General features: G+C 32.4%; 3 protein-coding genes across 5 annotated transcripts; 2 read left to right on the plus strand and 1 right to left on the minus strand.

Moving 5' to 3' along the window:
- The first annotated feature begins 802 nt into the window (after positions 1 to 802).
- LOC101248511 (enoyl-[acyl-carrier-protein] reductase [NADH], chloroplastic-like) lies at positions 803 to 6,721 on the plus strand. 3 transcript variants are annotated; one of them, XM_010317647.3, is made up of 13 exons: positions 803 to 1,441; positions 2,754 to 3,032; positions 3,607 to 3,716; positions 3,793 to 3,848; positions 3,932 to 4,016; positions 4,101 to 4,148; positions 4,846 to 4,920; positions 4,995 to 5,106; positions 5,210 to 5,261; positions 5,368 to 5,419; positions 5,557 to 5,614; positions 6,198 to 6,296; positions 6,410 to 6,721. In XM_010317647.3, exons 2-13 carry the CDS (start codon positions 2,756 to 2,758, stop codon positions 6,562 to 6,564), a joined length of 1,179 nt encoding a protein of 392 aa, XP_010315949.1. In that variant the 5' UTR covers positions 803 to 1,441; positions 2,754 to 2,755; the 3' UTR covers positions 6,565 to 6,721. The 3 variants fall into 3 exon arrangements, with proteins under 3 accessions (XP_010315949.1, XP_069147253.1, XP_069147260.1); XM_069291152.1 differs by having other exon boundaries at positions 1,324 to 1,441; positions 2,731 to 3,032; XM_069291159.1 differs by having other exon boundaries at positions 1,328 to 1,441; positions 2,724 to 3,032.
- Positions 6,722 to 7,875: 1,154 nt separating this feature from the next.
- LOC101266553 (non-structural maintenance of chromosomes element 4 homolog A-like) lies at positions 7,876 to 16,359 on the minus strand. The gene is made up of 10 exons (XM_026029227.2): positions 16,040 to 16,359; positions 14,924 to 15,101; positions 13,867 to 14,231; positions 11,070 to 11,242; positions 10,766 to 10,846; positions 9,980 to 10,229; positions 9,811 to 9,898; positions 8,836 to 9,049; positions 8,602 to 8,693; positions 7,876 to 8,410 (listed from the first exon to the last, which is right to left on the minus strand). Exons 1-10 carry the CDS (start codon positions 16,357 to 16,359, stop codon positions 8,123 to 8,125), a joined length of 2,049 nt encoding a protein of 682 aa, XP_025885012.2. The 3' UTR covers positions 7,876 to 8,122.
- Positions 16,360 to 17,190: 831 nt separating this feature from the next.
- LOC101244219 (uncharacterized) lies at positions 17,191 to 21,563 on the plus strand. The gene is made up of 2 exons (XM_004228651.5): positions 17,191 to 17,764; positions 20,824 to 21,563. The coding sequence occupies exons 1-2, from the start codon at positions 17,377 to 17,379 to the stop codon at positions 21,144 to 21,146; spliced, it is 711 nt and encodes a 236-aa protein (XP_004228699.1). The 5' UTR covers positions 17,191 to 17,376; the 3' UTR covers positions 21,147 to 21,563.
- The last annotated feature ends 781 nt before the right edge of the window (positions 21,564 to 22,344 follow it).

A 22,344-nucleotide genomic window follows, 5' to 3' on the forward strand; every position in this document is an offset into this window, starting at 1 on the left:
TATATATATACGTTGTAAAAGTTAAAGTACTTAGTTATCAACTTAGATTAAATTTAAATATCTATTTATGAATTATGTATTTTATCAACTTCTACTATTATAAAATTTTGTTCAAACACCAATAACATGAAAATGGAAAATAAGTGTAAATGAATGGTGCCAAGAAACTTGTCATGATCAAAGTCTTAGTGACATTATTTTATTCCTTCCATTTTCTTCTTTACACTATTTAACTCCTTATGATGATTTGCCACTAAGAAAATAGAGAAATTAAAGAAATTATGGTCAAGAATTGTAATGAAAATTATACCATCCACATAATATTATTATTGTACTATAGCTTACAAACAAAAGTAGGTAACAACTATGCATATTTTGAGGCTTTTGATGAAAGGAGAGATGGCATTGTCATTGTCACCTAGTGAATATCGAGAAAGTCTCGAGTTCAAACTTTTGTAAAAGTCAATTTTGATATATAGTATTTTATCGTTGTAATTAGATTTTTCAATCGAGACGCTAAGATTTATGATTTGAGCTCTATGAATTTTTACACGTGAACTACTTCTTGGGCGTGAATATGGCACGTCTACACACTTCAGAATAACTTCAGACATGTCACGAGAGTTTCTTGTCGTCAAAGTTGAGGCAAAAGTAATTGAGTTCAATTCAACCACATATGATTGAAATTCACGCAAATTGGTTGAACTTCAGTTAGATGTACCTAAATTTCAACCATATGAAACTTCAACCACACTTCGGTTATGAGTTATGATATAAATAGTAGTCATGAAATTAGGTATATATACATATCATCCTAAAAACAACAATGAAATAAGCTCAATATCATTCTATAGGCCCAAAGGTAGGCCCAACAATGAGCTAAAGCCCAATAACATTTTGTAGGCCCATAAAACCTGACACGTCTACACACTCCAGAATAACTTATGTAGTAGAAGTTCTTACTGTTGAAGTCGAGGCAAAAAATGATCGAATTCTAGTCAAAGTTGGCTGAACTTCGATCATTTGAAACTTTCGACACCACATGTCTGAAGTTGTTCCTATATATACTAAATTTTCGTAAATTTTTACGCACTACATGTATGACTTAAATGGTGACTCCAAACTCGGGTGTCGATATACTTGGGCCCAAAAAAAGGAACTAAGCCCAATAACATTCTTTAGGCCCAAAAGTACCAGGCCCATCAGATCTTCATTTCCCTCTTTAAGGCCCAATAAGATATTGTAGGCCCATAAATATTAGGCCCAATAAACAGCTATTCATTTCTCTCTTTAAAGACTCCCAACAGAAGACAACTACTAGCTATTACTACTGCTGTTAATGCTGACACCAAATTTGTTTTCTTTAAAAGGATAGCAAAAAAAAAAAAAAAAAAAAACCCAAAACCCCTTTGTACCCAAAATTCTACTTTGTCACTTGAAGGTATTCATATCTTTCTCTTTTTATTTTAATACTGTAATTCAAATGTGATGCAAGTTTCAGTTTTTGCTGTTTTGTGTTTTTTGTGGGGGTTTGTTTTCTTGAAATTGTGTTTAGTTTTGGCTACATTTTGCTATGTAACATTAGCTTAAATTGTGTGTTATGTTTAAAGTTTTGATCTTTTGAGTTTGAAGTGTTTTTTTTTTGTGGGTGTTGGATTCTTGAAATTATGCTTATTTTTTGGCCTAAATTGTGTGTTTTGTTGAAAGTTTTTATCTTTTGCTATAAACATTAGCCTAAATTGTGTGCTATGTTTAAAGTTTTGATCTTTTGAGTTTGAGGTTTTTGTTTTTATGGGTGTTGGATTCTTGAAATTATGCTTATTTTTGGCTACATTTGCAATAAACATTGGCCTTAATTGTGTGTTGTGTTAAGTTTTGATCTTTGAGTTTGAGGTTTTTCTTTTTATGGCTGTTGGATTCTTGAAAATATGCTTATTTTTGGCTACATTTGCAATAAACACTGGCCTTAATTGTGTGTTATGAGTTAAGTTTTCATCTTTGAGTTTGAGGTTTTTGTTTTAATGGGTGTTGAATTCTTGAAATTATGCTTATTTTTGTCTACATTTGCACATTGGCCTTAATTGTGTGTTATGTTTAGTTTTGATCTTTGAGTTTGAGGTTTTTCTTTTTATGGCTGTTGGATTCTTGAAATTATGCTTATTTTTAGCTACATTTGCAATAAACACTGGCCTTAATTGTGTGTTATGAGTTAAGTTTTCATCTTTGAGTTTGAGAGTTTAACTCTACAGGTTTGTTTTTGATGAGACACTTTCTTTTTGCTGTATATCTTTTGTTGGTATTTGTTTCTTGAAATCATGTTTAATTTTGGCTACATTTGCAATAAATATTTGCCTAAGTGCTTGTTATGTTTAAAGTTATCATCTTTGAGTTTGAGGGTTTACACTCTATACTTGTTATGGGTTTGTTTTTAATAATACAAATGTGATTCAAGTTTCAGCTTTTTACTTGCTATCTTATTTTTCTAGGTATTGGTTTCTTGAAATTATGCTTATTTTTTTGCTGCAATAAACATCAGCCTAAATTATGCGTTATGTATAAAGCTTTGATCTTTGAGGAAAAGTGCAATCTGCTTTCATGCTGTTCATTTTTTTCGATCAGTTTCTTTGGGAAACCTGCATACATTTTCATATCCCGAATGTACTTATTGAAATGAGGTTTTTGGATTTCTGAATGTTCCTGTTTTAATTTGAAATAATTATCAGTTTACAGTTTCTGTGCAAATTTTTCTATAGAAATGGCAGCATCTGCAGCTTCAAGCTTTCAAATAACAATAGCTAGGCCATCCATATTCTCTACTAAAAGAATTACCAGTTTCTGCTCAACAAAGTTTGGCGGTGAAACTCAAAAACTGTCCTGTAACAGACTTGCCAGTAGTTGTCATGTTTCATCCATTCAACATTTTTGGCGCAGTTTCACATCTACGACTCAAAAGTTTCAGAAAGTTGTTACCAAGGCAAAATCAGAAGCTGATGATAGCAAGCCCGCCTCTGTGTTGCCGATTGATTTGAGAGGTTAGGTTCTTCTGATGGTGTTCTTAAGATTTCTCCTGTGCACTTTAAGATCCCGAGGAATGAACGGAAGAGATGGTGGATGTCAACAGATCTCTTCCTCACCCTTTTAAACTTGTTGATTTCCCCTCATTGGCTGCACAAGTCAAGGAAAGCGAATATGTAATCACAAATAGAGAAACAAAGTTGGACACATTTGCTGTGCATAATATCCCTTTAGAATTCATTTCTTCTTTGGGTTATCATTTATTAATAATGCATGATAAACTACTTGTCTGTTTGTGAACCAAAAGTAACATTAGAGAGGATGTTTATCGTTTTGACTCGCATTAGAAACATTATCTGCCAAAGTGGAGTTTTTGATAGAAAACATTGTGATAGCACATTATTAGCTGCTGGAACTCGGACTAGAGATGGAGTGTGTAATTTAACCGACAGAGATTTGCAATCTCATTCATGACATATATTTTTATGATATATAATTTTCTTTCACCTATTTGGTAATATGTTTTAATTTGGTTTCTGTTCGTGTAGCCAGCCCTCTTCCTTTTGAGAAAACTGTAACTGCTGTTTGCAGGTAAAAGGGCTTTTATAGCTGGTATAGCTGATGATAATGGATATGGGTGGGCTATTGCTAAGTCCCTGGCTGCTGCAGGTGCCGAAATTCTAGTTGGAACCTGGGTGCCAGTAAGTGAAATTTACAATTCGTTTGAACTCTTAGTTTATCTGCAAACCTTTTTGATGTTTTTGCATTTCTTTACAGGCCTTAAACATTTTTGAAACAAGTCTTCGACGTGGAAAGTTTGATGAATCACGCGTGTTAGAGTCTAAACTTGTGTTTCTTTTATACCACTACAAAAATGGCTTTATGACTAACCTCCTTCTAAATACATCTTTGTCAGTTTGCCAGATGGTTCTTTGATGGAGATTACTAAAGTATACCCCCTCGATGCTGTTTTTGATAGTCTTGAGGATGTACCTGAAGATGTAATTTCAAATCCTATGGTTGTGTGAAATTTTTCCTGTGTTTCATTTGCATTTTCCTAATACTATTTTTTTCTCACAATGCAGATAAAAACAAATAAGCGTTATGCTGGTTCTTCTAAGTGGACAGTTTCGGTATTTAGTACTCCCCGTACACACTTCTTTGTGCATGCTGAATAAATTAGTAATTGCCAGAAAGTAAAATAAGTAAAACATGCATCGTGATTGTTCTTGAGATACCTTTTCAGGGCTTGATTCTGCCTACTGAAAGCAATTGAATCAACATTTCTTAAAAGTCTCGTATATCAATAGTATCTATCATATTTTCCTTATGGTTGTGATCTTCAAATTCTCCTTGTACTTGAAACTGTAGGCATTCTTTATTTCCCCCACCCCCACCCCACCCCCTTTTAAGGAACTACAGGCGTTCATGATGGAAATATACACAACATGTTGTGCATGGCTGTCGAGTGAACTGATAGGCGACCAATAATATCAATTTACCTCAATTTAAGTGTTCCAAGTTCGCCTTCCTATTGCTTTTTTCTCAAGTATACACCGAACTTCTACTAATGGTTGTGCTGCCTCACCCACCTTCTGCAGCACCATGGTTGTTAGTTATTACTCCCTCCATTCAAATTTGTTTGTCTTACATTCCTTTTTAGTCCATTTATAAAAGAATTCTCTTTCGCTTTTTGACAACTCTTTAATTCTAACTTCCCACATGTCATGTTTACGACCACAAGTCTTCTTTTCCTCATATTAATTTTTCGACCTCTGACGTTTGTATCAGTGTTGCGTTTTCTTTACACCTGGTTTCTCTCGTTTATAGGAAGTTGCAGAATCCGTGAAGGAGGATTTTGGAAGCATCGACATTCTTGTCCATTCACTTGCAAATGGGCCAGAGGTATCATCTTTCGAAATTGTAAAACAGTGCTTCTTTATCGATGATCCTTTTTCATGAAATCGTTCAACCGTTAGGTGACTAAACCTCTTTTGGAGACATCAAGGAGAGGATACCTTGCAGCAATATCAGCATCAAGTTATTCCTACGTATCTTTGCTAAAGCATTTCCTTCCAATTATGAACCCAGGCATGTATTCAGTTTCCATCTTATTGCCCCTTGTTTGTCGATGTTTACAGTTATGTAATTCCCAATAATACTCCCTTTGAGATCAATAATGGTTTTATAACAGGTGGTTCTTCGATTTCTCTGACCTATATTGCTTCTGAGAGGATCATTCCAGGGTACACATAATTCTTTCCCTTTTCTTGTTTTGTTGTTCATTACGACTTCAAGTTTTAAATCTGTCCCCCCTATGAGGAATCATCGGTTGAAATGTGTCATATATAGATATGGAGGGGGAATGAGTTCTGCCAAAGCAGCACTTGAGAGTGATACCAGAGTGAGTTGTTCTATATTCTCTACCAGTCGAAAAAAGAAAATCAGACGAAAAGCCAAACGATTTTTCGCCCCTTGAGTCTCTACTTGCCCTCATTTTATTGCATCTAATCATAGAAAGGGATCATTCTAATGATGTAGGTACTTGCTTTCGAGGCTGGAAGAAAACAGAAAGTTAGGGTGAACACAATATCTGCCGGTATGTTGTCTGTTAGATTATCCATAGTTACTACTGTTAACTACAAATCGTGTTAAGGTATTTTATTCTGTAGGGATGGTTACATATATGATGGTCATTTTCCGTTGTCTAACAGTATAATAAACCCCATTTGTTATCATCTCATACACCTATCTTCCTGTTAATAGTTGTTTATCTAGTCAAGCGGAACGTTTTCTCGTTGACGTTTGTCACCATCGTGTGTGAGGTCTTAATACAATTTAAACTTGATATTGTTTCGTATGTCGAGATGCCTGGATTCTAGTTTCTACATTAGAACACCTTAACCAACAGATTTTAAGAAGGTTTTTTTTTAGTTTTGTGGTCTTAAACTAAAGATGTGTGTAATGTACCAAAATACCCCTTGAATCTTATGGTCTTAAACACGTCTTGTAGAATGTTGAAATTTGAGTGTTACCAAATATAGAAAGTGGTATTGTATTTGGAACAGACTAAGAAGGAAAGTAAAAACGAGGGAGTATACAATATTCTCGGAGGGATATAGTTCCAACTCATCTTTTCGTGCATTATCTTTTATTGACAAGAGAAACATATCACTGTCCAGGCCCTTTACGGAGTCGAGCTGCAAAAGCAATTGGTTTCATAGATATGATGATTGACTACTCGATAGCCAACGCGCCTCTGCAGAGAGAATTATCAGCAGGTAAAAATCATCCACACAAGCTATTTCTCACTAAAAATGTTTTCTTTACTGTCTCTTACCTTATCCTACTTCTATGTTGTTAATGTACCTTTCGGGGAAAAAACTTGTCGTAGATGAAGTAGGAAATACAGCTGCATTCCTAGCATCGCCACTCGCTTCAGCAATTACTGGTGCTGTTATATATGTTGACAACGGTTTGAATGCAATGGGCGTGGGAGTCGACAGTCCTATATTTAAAGACCTCAACATTCCCAAGAGTACGGAATAGAAGACATCGTGTGTTAGACGAGTTTGTATTTGTGTTTTTCCCATAACATTATTATGGTCAGAGCCAAGAGTTCTCGTCCATCGGCTTTCGTGAAATTATCTACTGCTGTATGATTGATACTTTTATAGAGTAAATAGAAGTAATGAGTTTCCAGTTATGAATATGTCCCTACCCATATTTGCTGAAATAGAAATCTGAACTCTACTTCTCTTGTGTTGATGAGTTTGACAGGGCGTCAGCAAAACACTGTCGTCTGTTTAAAGAACGAAAACCCCTTAGCAGCTTGTTGGAGGCTGTGACGAGAATAGGGGATGGTCCTATGCACACACAACAACACTCGATCTATGAAGTTAAGAGTCGAGTTTTTTTGTTGGCTTTCTCAATTCATCTCTGTGTTATAACTCGAGGTGTGAAGCAAGTACTTCTAGTTGTTTTGTTTGAAACCCCCTAGCAGCCTGTTGGAGGCTGAGATGATCAGTGTTATAACTCGAGGGGTGAAGTAAGTACTTCTAGCTGTTTTGTTTGAAAACCCCTTAGCAGCTCGTTGGAGGCTGTGACGAGAACAGGGGATGGTCCTATGCACACACAATAACACTCGATCTATGAAGTTAAGAGTCGAGTTTTTTTGTTGGCTTTCTCAATTCATCTCTGTGTTATAACTCGAGGTGTGAAGCAAGTACTTCTAGTTGTTTTGTTTGAAACCCCCTAGCAGCCTGTTGGAGGCTGAGTGATCAGTGTTATAACTCGAGGGGTGAAGTAAGTACTTCTAGCTGTTTTGTTTGAAAACCCCTTAGCAGCTCGTTGGAGGCTGTGACGAGAACAGGGGATGGTCCTATGCACACACAATAACACTCGATCTATAAAGTTAAGAAGTCGAATTTTTTTGTTGGCTTTCTCAATTCATCTATGCTATAACTCGAGGTGTGAAGCAAGTACTTCTAGTTGTTTTGTTTGAAACCCCCTAGCAGCCCGTTTGAGGCAGAGATGATCTGTGTTATAACTCGAGGGGGTGAAGCAAGTACTATAACTTGAGGTGTGAAGCAAGTACTTCTAGCTGTGTTGTTTGAAAACCCCTAGCAGCCCGTTGAAGGCTGAGATGATCTGTGTTATAACTCAAGGGGTGAAGCAAGTACTTCTAGCTGTTTTGTTTGAAAACCCCTAGCATCGATAATCTGTGTTATAACTCGAGGTGTGAAACAAGTACTTCTAGCTTATTTGTTCGAAAACCCCTAGTAGCCTGTTGGAGGCCGAGATGATCTGTGTTATAACTCGAGGTGCGAAGCAAGTACTTCTAGTTGTATGATAAACAAGTACAGGAGTGAAAAAGTCATGTTTTGTGAACAATGAAAGAAGAGAACAATAACAACAATAAATATCGCGATAATTGAAACAAAGAAAACTATAATTACACTACTAAGTTAACAAAGACAAATAAACAACGCTCGACTATCTACTAACCCGACCAACAAAAAAATTGATCTTAAGACAGTTAGAATGTATACAATTTCTTATGTACACCAAAATGACCTATATATAGACAATTTAAAGCACTACATCTTCACAGCAACTTCCTCTTCAGTCTCCTCCCATTGCCACTTTCAAGTGAGTTATCGACATCTGAACCTTCGCGTATAACCTCACCATGGTTCGTTGACAATGTTTTGACTCGAGTGACACGTAATCTGAGTCTAGAACCATCAGCTGGAACTAGTTTATAAGCTTCAGTATAGACTGGATTCGTCGATATGTCCTTGTCTGGTTTGTAAGCTGCAGCAAAGACTGGACTCGCCGCTATTTCCCTGTTTGGCATCAACTCTTCTCCTTCTGCTACTGCTTTCTTCATCAGCTGTATGAACAATGCCGTATGGTTAGTTCATCGAGTGCTCGTTTAACAAAGAAATCAATCTCGCGAATGTAAATCCTGTTAAACTAGGTTGGCGTTTGGACATAGATTTGATTGAAACTTGAAAATACGAGTTTTTAAGGTACGTGTAAAAGAGAAACACAACACAGATGACAGATGTAGAGATCACTTACTTCCCAATCAGCAAAATCCAATCTGAAGACAAAGTGACTGTATTTAACTTCACCAGATTTGACTAAATTGGCAGCAGGACCATTCCTTGGAGCTGAAAAGAGCAGAACATTAGAAAGGGAAAAAACAACGCTACGCGTGGAGGTTTGGACTACAAGAGTCTATAGTACGCAGCCTTACCCTGCATTTCTGCAAGAGGTCGTTTCAACAGCAAAAGATTCGGAGAGGTATCTTACTAAGAAAGTGAGCTCCATTTTCATCCACGTCTATGACAACTCGTCCATCTTTCACTAGAAAAGATAACGCGAATAAATTCTCTATGCTTTGCGCGAAGGATGTTCTGTTCAGTACGATTTTCTCAAGCTTAACTCTCTTCTTCTTCCTTAAGATCTGAAACATGGTTGATATGTTCTTGTCTGTGTCTGTTATCTCCTCCGCGTTAACATCAAGCTGCGATAGAGGCAGAACACGTAAATTACATCATACTAAATTATTAGTTTCTCGCGAGTTCCATACCTCAACTTTACCTACCTAAACTATCACACCAAGATGCTGAGTTAACCAAATATTTGTTCTCAATCGACAACAGACACGTGTAGGCCAACTCAACATCGAGATGTTTTTTAGTACAAAAGAGGTAATAGTTGAGATATGAAACTCGTGAAAAGATGATAGTTTAGATAGGTAAACAGAACAATGAAACCATCAAGACGATAGTTAAGAACCCAAATTGGACACCAAGTAAGAGAATTTGCTAAATGCACTCATAACATCAATTGACAACAGACACATGTAGGCCAACTCAACATCGAGATGTGTTTTAGTACAAAAGAGGTAATAGTTGAGGTATGCAACTCGTGAAAAGATGATAGTTTAGATAGGTAAACAGAACAATGAAATCATCAAGACGATAGTTAAGAATCCAAATCGGACACCAAGTAAGGGAATTTGCTAAATGCACTCATAACATCAATTGACAACAAACATGTAGGCCAACTCAACATCAAGATGTGTTTAGTACAGAAAAGTGATGGTTAAGTTATGAAACTCGCGAAAAGGTGATAGTTTAGGTAGGTAAACAAAACAACGAAACCATCAGGACGACAACGAATCCAAAAATGGACACCAACTAAGGGAATTTGCCAAGTGTGCTCATACATGAGTACTACAAAACACACTTTTACAACACAAAAACATGAGAAACAACATACCTCCTTTGGTTGAGCGCGCAAGTACAACTTTGAACGTGGTTTACGCGTATACTTACGTTGCTTAACTTCACGATCCATAGGTCCAATCCTTCAAGAACAAAGCAACAAAACCATAAAAATGCAAGATCACAAGTGAAGCAAAAGAAAAGTTGCCAAAACAAAAACTTACATGGTGTGAAAACCTCTAATGCCGTTGCTAAAAAATGGCGAAACAGAACGCTCAATTTTCTTCCAACTCAACGTATTTTCTCCTCGAGAGAGTCTTTTGGGGCTTCGCGTCCCAAAGACCCCGAGCAACGAGGAGATGAACATATTCAGTGTAATTCCATCAGTAGAATGTGACCTAACAGAAGACACTAATGTTGTGGCAAGATCAAACAATGTCTCTGCATCTGCAATTTGCTCTCTTGGATGTTTAACTAACAATCAAACACAACAATGAATAAGTTAATACTCCCCCCCTCTGGTTTTGACTTTACACAGATTTCAAAAAAATAAATAAACTTTTTAATCTTATGATCTTAAACTAAAGATATTCATTAAAATGTCCTTTAATTTTATATTCCGAAACAGTTGAAAATAAAAAGTTGCCAACCGACAAGAAAAGTAAGACAAACAAATTGAAACAGTAAACAGTTTAAACTTTTTTTTGGAGCCAAACATTAAAGTCCCGACTAAATCTGGATTCGAATAGTGACACTCCCAACAATATTTTGAAAACAAGATTTTTTTCAAGTACCGAAACCTCTGAAGGGTGATAGTTTTCACCACTGCGTCACAAACCATGTTGGTAATAAAACGGCCAAAATTGATCGTATACCAAACGTGAGACAACAACATCGACATGTAAGACGCGTGTATACTTGTTCATAACTAAATTTTGTCAGCTAAAATCAAGTTAAATAACTCGTTTATATATATATATATATATATCACCAAAAAAAAAAAAGAGTACCTTCATTATGAGAGCTTTCAATTTCTTTCATAATTTTATTGAACTTCTGAGAATTAACACTTCCAATATCATCTTTTCCCTCTGTAAAACACATAAAAAAAACAAAATAAAACTTATTTACAAAATAATAATATTAATTAAAAAAAAAAGGGGACCTAATTAGCTTATTTTAACATAATCATTAGTAACTATTTTCCACAATTCAAATTCATAATATATAAGTCACACACTAAGCTGCATACAAACTTCAATTCTACAAAATATCGAGAAAAATAACACAAGATAAAAATACGAAATAATTTACCAGAAATACTGTTTTGAATTGCAGAATATTTGCAACGAACACTTCTTGTTTGAGATTTTGATTCATCGATTAAATCATCAAATTCAACTTTTGCCCTTTTTTTTTTTCCTTTTGATATATTAAACTTTTTGTAAAAATAATGATGATCAAGATTACTATTTTTTTTTTGTCTTCTTTTATAAGAGGGAAAAAAATAAATAAAATAAATTAACTTCTCGTTTCATTATTCCTTGTAACGGAAGTTACGCAGTTTTTTAAAAAAAAAATAAAAAACCTTATCCTAAATAATTCGAGTTTAGTACATCGAACTGTTTTTTATTTTTATTAATCGAATAATTTTTTTATATTACTAAGACATGTATTATATAGTGTGTAATTTATTTATCCTTATCCTAAATAATTTGAGTTTAGTACATCGAATTGTTTTTTATTTTTATTAATCGAATAATTTTTTTATATTACTAAGACATGTATTATATAATGTGTAATTTATTTATCCTTATCCTACGTATAACGGGATTTTAATTGCTCTTTATTTTTGTCAAGTGTAATAAAAATTTATATTATTAGGACATGTGTTATATAGTTTATGTGTTATAGTACGTAATATATAGCTTTTATTAAAATAAAATAAAAATTGGAGTATATGATATATATTTGGGAAATTTGAGTAATTTGATGTTTAACTTTTTTTTTTCCTACGTCAAAAAATAAAAAAAGAGTTGATTATCCTTATTCTACGTGTAATTGGAGTTTAATATATCAGACTGTTTCGTTATTTTTATTTCGTGTGATAAAATTTTATATCATTAGGTTATGTACTCTAATGCACAGAGGCGAACTCAAGATTAAAAATTTGGGGGTTCTAAATTATTTTATTTGGGGGTTCACAAGTTAACATAAAAAAAAAATTCTGGTACAAGTATTCGGTTTATGCATGAAAAAGCTAGTGGGTTCGTCTGAACTTATGAACCCTACCTATCTCCGTCTCTGCCAATGCAATCAAAATTTCACGACGAAATAAGTGTTTTTACCCATCTCTCTCACAACAATGACTCTGAGCTTACACGCAGTGATAGATTGAAGAGTGTCTTTTGGATAGTAAACGATAGCATTGTTGAACATCAATAGGAGATCTCCGCAGAAGCTAGCAAAATTTCATATTTAAATAAACGTCTTGTTCTGACTTGTTTCGAATAATTTGTAAATCCATATGCTGCTTAATTTATTTGATATAATCAAAATCTGGATCACTTTTCTTGAAAGAAAGACAATAAAGAATTAGCACTAATATTATGACGTGTTTAAGACTATAAATTTCAAAATTCATTCCTTTCACATCAAGTCAGATTAATTAATATGTGGCTATAATTAAAGGCTCAATCATTTTTAAGTTTTTTAATAAAAAATATAAAAAAATTTTTTATAATAAATTAAAGCGAAAAGAATGTTACGTACTATTATTTTAAAAAGAAAATTCACTTTTATAAAAGAAATGTATATGTATATTCATATTTTTGTAAATCAAAACATTAAAAAAATAGAGACAATGTAACTTTCGTTAAGAATTTATCACAAAACAATTCTACTAAATACCTAAAATTTAATTATAGATTAACAATTAATTTACCTGATTGGAAAGCTGAGATTCAAAAAATCAACAATATTCGTGAGATCTCAGAACTCCTATAAAATCTTGATAGATATTATCCATTTTTGTCAATAGATGTATCATCTCCTTCTTCCTTATCAGCAATTTGTAAAATATTTGAAGTTTTTTTTGATAAATAATATAAAATAAATAAGAAAAAGATAGTTTAGATCCGTACTGATAATAAACTGTAAAATATTATTATACCAACAAGATAAAAAAAAATTCGAAACGCCTAACGAGCCCCTATAAACTTCAATTTTGAAGTTTTTTGATATAAATATAAAATAAATAAGAAAAAGATAGTTTAGATCCGTACTTATAATAAACTGTAAAATATTATTATACCAACAAGATAAAAAAAAATTCGAAACGCCTAACGAGCGCCTATAAACTTCAATTTTGAAGTTTTTTGATATAAATATAAAATAAATAAGAAAAAGATAGTTTAGATCCGTACGGATAATAAACTGTAAAATATTATTATACCAACAAGATAAAAAAAAATTCGAAACGCCTAACGAGCCCCTATAAACTTCAATTTTGAAGTTTTTTGATATAAATATAAAATAAATAAGAAAAAGATAGTTTAGATCCGTACGGATAATAAACTGTAAAATATTATTATACCAACAAGATAAAAAAAAATTCGAAACGCCTAACGAGCCCCTATAAACTTCAATTTTGAAGTTTTTTGATATAAATATAAAATAAATAAGAAAAAGATAGTTTAGATCCATACGGATAATAAACTGTAAAATATTATTATACCAACAAGATAAAAAAAAATTCGAAACACCTAACGAGCGCCTATAAACTTCAATTTTGAAGTTTTTTGATATAAATATAAAATAAATAAGAAAAAGATAGTTTAGATCCATACGGATAATAAACTGTAAAATATTATTATACCAACAAGATAAAAAAAAATTCGAAACACCTAACGAGCGCCTATAAACTTCAATTTTGAAGTTTTTTGATATAAATATAAAATAAATAAGAAAAAGATAGTTTAGATCCGTACGGATAATAAACTGTAAAATATTATTATACCAACAAGATTAAAAGGAAATTCGAAACGCCTAACGAGCGCCCTATAAACTCTTGCACCTTCTTGTAGCTAGATCTTCGATTTCGAAGCCTCACTTAACACTCCTCTTGGCACATGTCTTACCATCTCCTCGAGCTTTGTTACGCATCTTTCTCTCCAATTTTTGTTTGGCCAACATTGGGTTACGTATCGCAGGTAATGCAAGCACAATTTCACGACGAAATAAGGGTTTCTTACCCATCTCTCTCACAATAATGGCTTTGAGCTCAAGCGCGGCGGGGTATTGAAGAGTGTCTTTTGGATAAAATACCATAGCATTGTTGAACATCAACAAGAGATCTCTGAAGAAGTTGGCAAGTCTCATGTGCGAATAAACACCTTGCTCTAGCTTGTTTTGAATAATTTGTAAATCCATATGCTGCTTAATTTGTTTGGTATAACGAGAGTTTGGATTATCTTCCTAAAAAAAAAAATAATTAGCATTAATATTGATCTAATAACCTATGTTTTATTATCTTAATATTGTACAATTGACAATTACACATTTTACAATGAATTTAATAAAGAAAAAAAAATTGGTCTTAAATATGTTAGATATTTTAATGTCAAAAATGACATAGGTCTATAATAATTAAGCTTTAAACTTTTCATTTTATAATTGGAAAAAAAATTTATAGTCACATAAATATTACGATGCATTTAAGATTATTAATTTCAGAATTTTTTTCTTCGCAACAAGTCAAATTAATTAATACACTGCTATAAAAAACATGTCCTTAGAGGTAAAAAGATGTGGAGTTCAAAATTGAATTATTTCTAAGTTTAAATAAAATATTTTTTTCATAATAAATTAAAAAGAAAAGAATGTCACATAACCTAGAAGAAGAAAATATTTCTTTTTAAATGAAGATTCACTTTTGTGAAAACAATATATATATGTATCCATCTTTTGTATATCAAACACTAAAAGAAATATAGACGATATAACTTTAGTTGCTAAACACTAAGAATTTATTGCTCTACTAGATAGGTAAAATTTAATGATAGATTAACAATGGATTTATCTGACTGGAAAGTCGAAACGCGAAACATTAAGAATGTATTACTCTACTAGATATGTAAAGTTTAATAATAGATTAATAATAAATTTACCTGACTAGGAAGTCGAGATTCAAAAAGACAACAATACTTATGAGATTTCAACACATCGAGAACTTCAATAAAATCCGGATGAATATTATCCATTTTGTCATTAGATGTATCATCTCCTTTTTCCTCATCACCAATTCTTTTTTCTGCTTCTAATATGCATAGATTGCAAAGTGTTTTCCTATATACACACAAAATAAATATAAAGATAAAATAAATCATTTATCAAACTGTTTAAACTTATAAAAGAAAAAGAGAATATATATTTTCACCCTCTTAGGCTTGTAATTGAAAATTATAAATACTTGATCGAGAAGAATAATATATGCACTTAAAGAGACAATAAATAATTGCGCAGAAATAGATCAATCATCAAATTATCTTTTTGTTAAACTTGTAAAAAAAAGGAGCATGTAATTTCACCCTCTTAGGCTTATAATTGAAAATTAAAAATACTGATTAGAAATCATCGAAAAAAAATAATATATATATATATTTAAAAAAAGACGATAAATAATTGCTCAGACTGTTTGAGAAATAAAAATTATAAACACAATAAAGAGTAGCTAGTTAAAAAAAGGCACATTCAAAGATATGAAGTCTCTAATTAAACAATTTAACTTATTCAAATTTTAATATTTCCTTTTTAGCTTTTCACCTAAAAAATAGATCTACAAACATAATTTTGGACAATAAAAGAAGCCAAAACAAATGAATAATTATATTATTTGGGGACAATTTTTTAAGCAAACAATTATTTAGTTTTTTTTTTTATATAAGAAAAAATTTATGAATTAACAATGAAATTTGTCTTCAAAAAGTTCATAATTAATTCTACACAAAGAAATTTTTTTTTAGTGATAGATGTACCAATTAATGATATTTTATTTGTGCTCTATAGCTCCTAAGATCTAGAGAAGATATATACCTTAAATTTATGTCCCCTATTAATCAATTAAATTTTTTAAAAAATCCATCATACAAATGAGGATCACATTAAAAATTAATCATGAAAAAACAACAATTCTTCAAGCATCATAAACAAAAATTAAATCAAAAAAAGAAAAAAAGAGGGGTTTTTTTGTTGCTATTTTAAAAAATAAAATAAATAGATCTTACTCAGCTGAAGCATCACATAGTTTGAACTCCTCGCTCAGAATATTTTTATAAGTATCTTTAAGTAGATCTGCCATCAACTTTACGAATGCACTTTCATCATCAGCTTCTTCATTAAAATTTATCTGGTACAAATTCTGAAAACGTTTTTTGAGACTTTCGTACTTAATCTTACATTCTACGGGCGATATATTCAGAACACATCCGCGATAATTTAAAATGATTTTGGAGAATTCATCAGCCACCATTTCCCACTTGTCTAATCCATGCCTTCTCATTGAACATGCAAGCCAAAGATCATCTTGGACTTGAAGTTTCTCCATTTTCTAAATAATTTTTTTTTAGATAAATTAAATCAACTGATAAATAAAGATTCAATTTTTTCTTCTTTTTAAAATGGTCACACTTTTTTGAGGAATATTTATTAGAATTTTGAATGCACTTTTGTTCATATATGGATTTGAATGAAATAAAGGCATCTAATGTAAAAATGTGGCAAAAAGAACTAACCATGTTTTTTGTTTTTTTGCCATCTATTCATTTATATATATTTTGGATAAAATTTGATTTTTTTTATTTTATGTAAATTAATAAGTTTGAAAGATTTGCTCATTTTTTTAAAAAAATATTTAATATTTATGGTCAAAATGTAAAAATGTGGCAAAAAGAATTAAATATATTTTTTGTTTTTTTGCCATCTATTCATTTATATATATTTTGGATAAAATTTGATGTAAATTAATAAATTTGAAAGATTTGCTCATTCTAAAAAAATATTTAATGTTTATGGTCAAATATCTTTTTAAGTATTTCAATTAACAGCTTAAATATATATGTGAAAATATAGTATATATTAATTAATACCAAGTTTGAATTTATGATTTAATTTTAAAAGCATATGCAGTTTAAATTTTGATAAATATAATTTCAAAATTTGCATAATTCATTTTCTGATTGTATAAATCCTAAATTTCGTATATGCTTACTCTAACTATATCTATATCATTTTTTTAAAAAAATTCATATTAAATTATCATGTTTGTATATTGACAAACAAAATATATCAATTGAGTTCCGAAAAATTCGTGAATGTATTGAATATAAAATTTGTATGTACTTAGCTTATATATATATTCGTACATAAAATTTACAAATGAACAGAAATATGCAAATTGCAACCTCCATAGCAAACAAAATTATAACAAAGAAGCTAAATTATCGAAACGTAACTTATAAAATTAGCAAAGATTGATTCTTAACTTTTCCAATTTGTCATTTTGACCCCTCAAAAAACCTAAACAGGCAATTGGGCTGTCTAATTCTTCCCCAAATCATCAAAAATGTCAACAACTCCTACTATAGATTCTTGTATAGTGGAAACCAGTGATGGGGTTAAGCTCCATACCACAATTTTCAAACCAAACCCATATGAAAATGAAGAAGAAGAAGGATTAGGGGAAGAAATAAGCAAAAATAGCTCATGGGTTGTGGTTTTAGTTCATCCATATTCAATATTAGGTGGTTGTCAGAGTCTATTGAGAGGAATAGCAAGTGGGTTATCAAGAAAAGGGTATAAAGTTTTGACCTTTGATATGAGAGGTGTTGGAAGATCAACTGGGAAGCCTTCTGTTACTGGGTTTAAAGAAATTAAGGATGTGGTGGCTGTTTGTAAATGGAGTTGTGAAAATCTATCTGTCAACAAGATTTTGTTGGTGGGTTCTTCTGCAGGTATATAGAATTTTAAATTTGTTCCCTTTTTTTAGTGTAAAGATGTCATTTTTGGGGGTTTTAAGTTTATGGGGTTGTCTTTAAGTTAAGCTTGTTTTGATGTTTGATTCAATGTCACTTATATGATATTCCACTATTTAGAAGTTAGGGTAGTAGGTTGTAGAGTGTCGTCTTGCTTATACTTACATACTAGTAGTCGTAGTATTACTCGTGTAGCTTCTTGTTTTGATGTTTGATTCAATGTCACTTATGTAGTATTCCACTATTTAGAAGTTAGGGTAGTAGGTTAGCAGGTAGTAGAGCATGGTCTTGCTTATGCGTACATACTGGTAGTCGTAGTATTACTCGTGTAGCTTCTTGTTTTGATGTTTGATTCAATGTTAGCAGGTAGTAGAGTGCGGTCTTGCTTATACTTCCATACTAGTAGTCATAGTATTACTCGTGTAGCTTCTTGTTTTGATGTTTGATTCAATGTCACTTATGTAGTATTCCACTATTTAGAAGTTAGGGTAGTAGGTTAGGAGGTAGTAGAGTGTGGTGTTGCTTATACTTCCATACTAGTAGTCGTAGTATTACTCATGTAGCTTCTTGTTTGCTACTTCTTATGCTTCGATTATCGTATTCGTTTTTTTGTTTTGTTGTAGTTATGCTTTCTATGATGTTGTTCAATGACTTCTTCAATTATCGTATTGGAAATAGCTTTTTCTTCCCCCAGGTTGGGATAAGGTTTCACTTAGCACTTTGTGGGATTACATTAAATATGTTGTTGTTGTTGTATCATTGTGTTATTCCAAACAAGGACTGCATTGTGTCAGTTCATTTAACAGTTAAACTACACTGATAGTGTAGATATTTTTGTATTTTTAGCTGAGTTGCTTGGTGCCACAATTTAGAAGGATTTTCCAATTTTTTTTGTGTCATTCTTGTGTTTTCCAAATAAAGAGAGCAATTGTGTCATCTATTCATTTAATTTTAAGAGAATTACTGACTGTTTTCTGATAGCTTTAATTGTTAGCTAAATACTCTAGTTTAGTGCAGTAGACAGCTAGATGCGTTGAGTTTGTCAGATTACAAGGATATATAAGTTGATTCCTACCATCAAGAAAGTTAGTTCTTGAGTCGCATTTGATAGGAAACTGCTGCATGCTTTCAGTAGAGAAAGTAAATGTTTTCCTTTTCCTATTGGATTTAAGATTGAAGATTTTGTATCCTTTAAGGCGAATCTAGGATTTGAAGATTGTGTGTTCCGAACTTGCCACCGAACCCATAGCCTGTTTTAGGAAAAGGAAGTGGAAGAAGCAGTAGGAGAAGAAGGAAGCAAAGAGAACTCATGGGTTGTGGTTTTGGTTCATACATATTCAATATTAGGTGGTTGTAGAGGTTTTTCTAATTTTTTTTTAAAGCTGGTAACTTGTGATTATCGAGGTCTATTGAGAGGAATATCTTTTAGAAGTTTCTTGTTCTTCTAAAGTTTAGAGTTTTCTTGAGGACTTCATGCTATGTGCTCTAATTACACACTATTAGGTTAAATGGACTGTGCTTTATTGCAGAATGTTTTGTCATGCTTGCTATAGTAGTTTATGATTTCTTTGTTCCCGTTATTTCTTTTTCGATCTACTTTGATATTCTCTTCCTTGAGTTGAGTATCTATTGGAAACGGTCTCTCTACCTCCCAAGATAGGGGTAAGGTCTGCGGACACTCTACCCTCTCCAAACCTCACTTGTAGGATCACAGGATGTTGTTGTAGAGCTCTATTTTGCAAATACATGGTGTCTTTAACATCCATCCTTCAAGCACACGTGATTTGTTGCTACTCAAGTCCATACTTGTTATTTTCTTTTGCTGCTACTTTTAATGGCATAGGTGTTGGATGTTTCATTCTCTCTTTCTTGTCCATGAAAATCGAGGAGGTGCTAAAGTAGTACACATTTAATCATGTTGTATTTAAAAAAGAAATGCTACCGTAAAACAATCAGATTGATGAACTATAAATAGGTATCTTCAAACTAAATTGCTTTTTAATATCTCTGTGGTATCCGCATGCAGCAGCAAGCGATTCTCAAGAACGTTAGGGGTCTAAAATCACGTCCCTGGCGGAGTTGACTCACAACTTTCTTCTGTTGGCAATCATTAATGACCATGAATCATTTATAGAAAGCTTTGCCACAAAAAATGCACACAATGGCAACAATTAGATAAAACTGCTTTTTGCTCTGTGATGATGCTTGTCTTTTCCTTTTTCTTTCGGAAGAAGGGAAGTTTCCGAAGATCACTGCTTTCCCATCCTCTCATATTTGTCTGTCTTGCTGATCTCCTTACTTTGAACGGTCTCCATTGCCTTCTCTGAATAGTAAAATCAAGGTTAGTTGCCGCCTAAGTTTAAACATGTCTAGTACAAAAACTTTAACCCTATATGGTCGTTTCAAGTCTGTCGTGATGTATGACAACGTAAGTATATATAGCATGAGATTGTAGTTGTCTTTTTTAAGTAACGGAAGAGGGAAAGAAGAATGTAGAGGAAGTAAGACCATTTTTTCCGGTTAAACCTGATCAATTCTTTAGTTTAAAGTGCTAGAAGTAGGAAGAGAACTTGAAGCGAGAGCGGAATAAATACCCCCTTTGTCGTTAGTTTATTCCCTCTTACACCTTCTAAATAAGTTGCATGACTCATCTAAGTGCTCGTTGCATTGCTTTGGTAAGCAATAAAATCACGTCTCTCTATCATTTTCTCCAATATACCATGTCAAATGCCGTTTGAGCAGATTACTAGTACTTTTGCTTCTTTACAAAACAAGCTACTTCTAAATCAATGAGAGAAGATGTTGCATAGATTCTGTAGTAACATATGCAGTTGATAAATGCAACCAACATGGACTGGTTAACAATTATCGTATTATTTGTTGTTGCTACTTGTTCCCTTCTTAATTGTTTTCAATACGGCTTCTTGCTAATGCAGTTGCTTTTCATTACACTCTACCACCCCAGACCTCACGTTGTGGGACTATATTGGATATGTTGTTGTTGTTGTTATCTCATTATCGATATACATTTTCAACAGGTGCACCAATAGCAGGCTCTGCTGTGGATCAGGTTGAACAGATTGTGGGCTATGTAAGTATTGGTTACCCTTTTGGTTTATTGGCATCAGTCCTCTTCGGGCGACATCACCAAAACGTATTGAAGTCGCCTAAACCAAAGCTCTTCATCATGGGGACACAAGACGGATTCACCACCGTGAAACAACTGAACAATAAGCTTAAATCTGCAGCAGGACGTGTCGAAACTCATCTAATTGAAGGTATTGGCCATTTTGAGTTGGAGAGCCATGCCTATGATTCCCAGATGGTAATTTTTATTGCAGAATTCATCAACTCTTTGTAGTCCTCACGACGCTGGCGTTGCACGGTAAGTATTTACGACATAATGTGATCCCCTATCAACGAAATCCAATTTTCTAAACGCGGTTTAGTATCATAAACTGGTGTTTTCTAGCTGAATGACAAATGAGAAAGATGGAGTTGAGGTTTGATAGAGAACATATATGGTAGGGTTTCGATAGAACTCAATAGCTTTGGCCTTACCATCGTCTTTATCTCGTTGAATTGTTGATTATTTATAACTTGCTTTTAGTTTAGGATTTTTTTTTGTGTTCGAAAACAGATTGATCGTTACATTAGATTTTGTTATAATTTTCATTATCAAGACAAGATCGAAAAAGAATAGTTAATAGCATTGCTTATGTGTTTCTTTTTTGTTCTTTGTATCTATATATCATCTTTAAGAATGGATTTAATAGAATGATTACTCTTTCTTTTTATTATTTAAAGTTGAAATATATAGAATTAAATTAATGGTATGTTCGATTTACATATCATCTTTGGATTTCACTGAGGTGATTTCATCTCGATAACAAGTAAAGTAATTAAACTAAATAAATTATCAAGTAATTCTTTCATCAATACTTAATATTTTATTCTTACTAAAATTATGATTTTGAAAGAGATAAAAGTGTTACGATCCGTTTCTATACCCCAGCCGAGATACGATATTCAGATTCAGTTGAGTGGTCTCAAGCTAACCCTTGACATTATATCAAATCATATTAAATGAAACAAATGCAAAAGCGGAAACATATGCTTAGTAAGTCTTAATATCACGATAAATGACGTCGTTGAAAAGAACCCTTGTTATGTCAAGCTCACTGATTTGACTTATTTAAATTTAGGTTGCATAGAACTCATTGCATAAGCTCATTTAAGGGACAAATCTCAAAATTGAGATATCTGATTAAGAATAAGAAAATTTTGTTTCAATTTATATCACTAAACCTTGTTTATTCTTATTATTACATATATTATATGCTTTTTATAATAATATTTTACTTTTTGAGCAAAATTGTACTAGAGGATCTCATCCTATATAGTAAAAAATACAACAATATATCTTTTCACTTCATTAAAATTAGACAAAAAAAAAATAAAATAAGGAAAGGAACTCAATAACAATATTATGTATATATTTTTGCATATTCATCAATGTTACACATTAATAAAAAAAATGTCATTCCTACCTTAATCAA

This window comes from Solanum lycopersicum, chromosome 1, assembly GCF_036512215.1.
Source record: "Solanum lycopersicum chromosome 1, SLM_r2.1".
In the NCBI taxonomy this organism is placed as follows: Eukaryota; Viridiplantae; Streptophyta; class Magnoliopsida; order Solanales; family Solanaceae; genus Solanum; species Solanum lycopersicum.

Bases quoted from the DNA above. Each gene is read 5' to 3' on its own strand.
- LOC101248511 (XM_010317647.3), top strand. From the start codon at position 2,756: ATGGCAGCATCTGCAGCTTCAAGCTTTCAAATAACAATAGCTAGGCCA. The intron at 3,717-3,792 runs GTAAGTGAAATT...ATTTCTTTACAG, and splicing joins TAGTTGGAACCTGGGTGCCA to GCCTTAAACATTTTTGAAAC. The intron at 5,107-5,209 runs GCATGTATTCAG...GTTTTATAACAG, and splicing joins CCTTCCAATTATGAACCCAG to GTGGTTCTTCGATTTCTCTG.
- LOC101266553 (XM_026029227.2), bottom strand. From the start codon at position 16,359: ATGGAGAAACTTCAAGTCCAAGATGATCTTTGGCTTGCATGTTCAATG. The intron at 14,232-14,923 runs GTAAATTTATTA...TTTTTTTTTTAG, and splicing joins AATCTCGACTTCCTAGTCAG to GAAGATAATCCAAACTCTCG. The intron at 8,411-8,601 runs GTAAGTGATCTC...TTGTTCATACAG, and splicing joins TGGATTTTGCTGATTGGGAA to CTGATGAAGAAAGCAGTAGC.
- LOC101244219 (XM_004228651.5), top strand. From the start codon at position 17,377: ATGTCAACAACTCCTACTATAGATTCTTGTATAGTGGAAACCAGTGAT. The intron at 17,765-20,823 runs GTATATAGAATT...CATTTTCAACAG, and splicing joins GTTGGTGGGTTCTTCTGCAG to GTGCACCAATAGCAGGCTCT.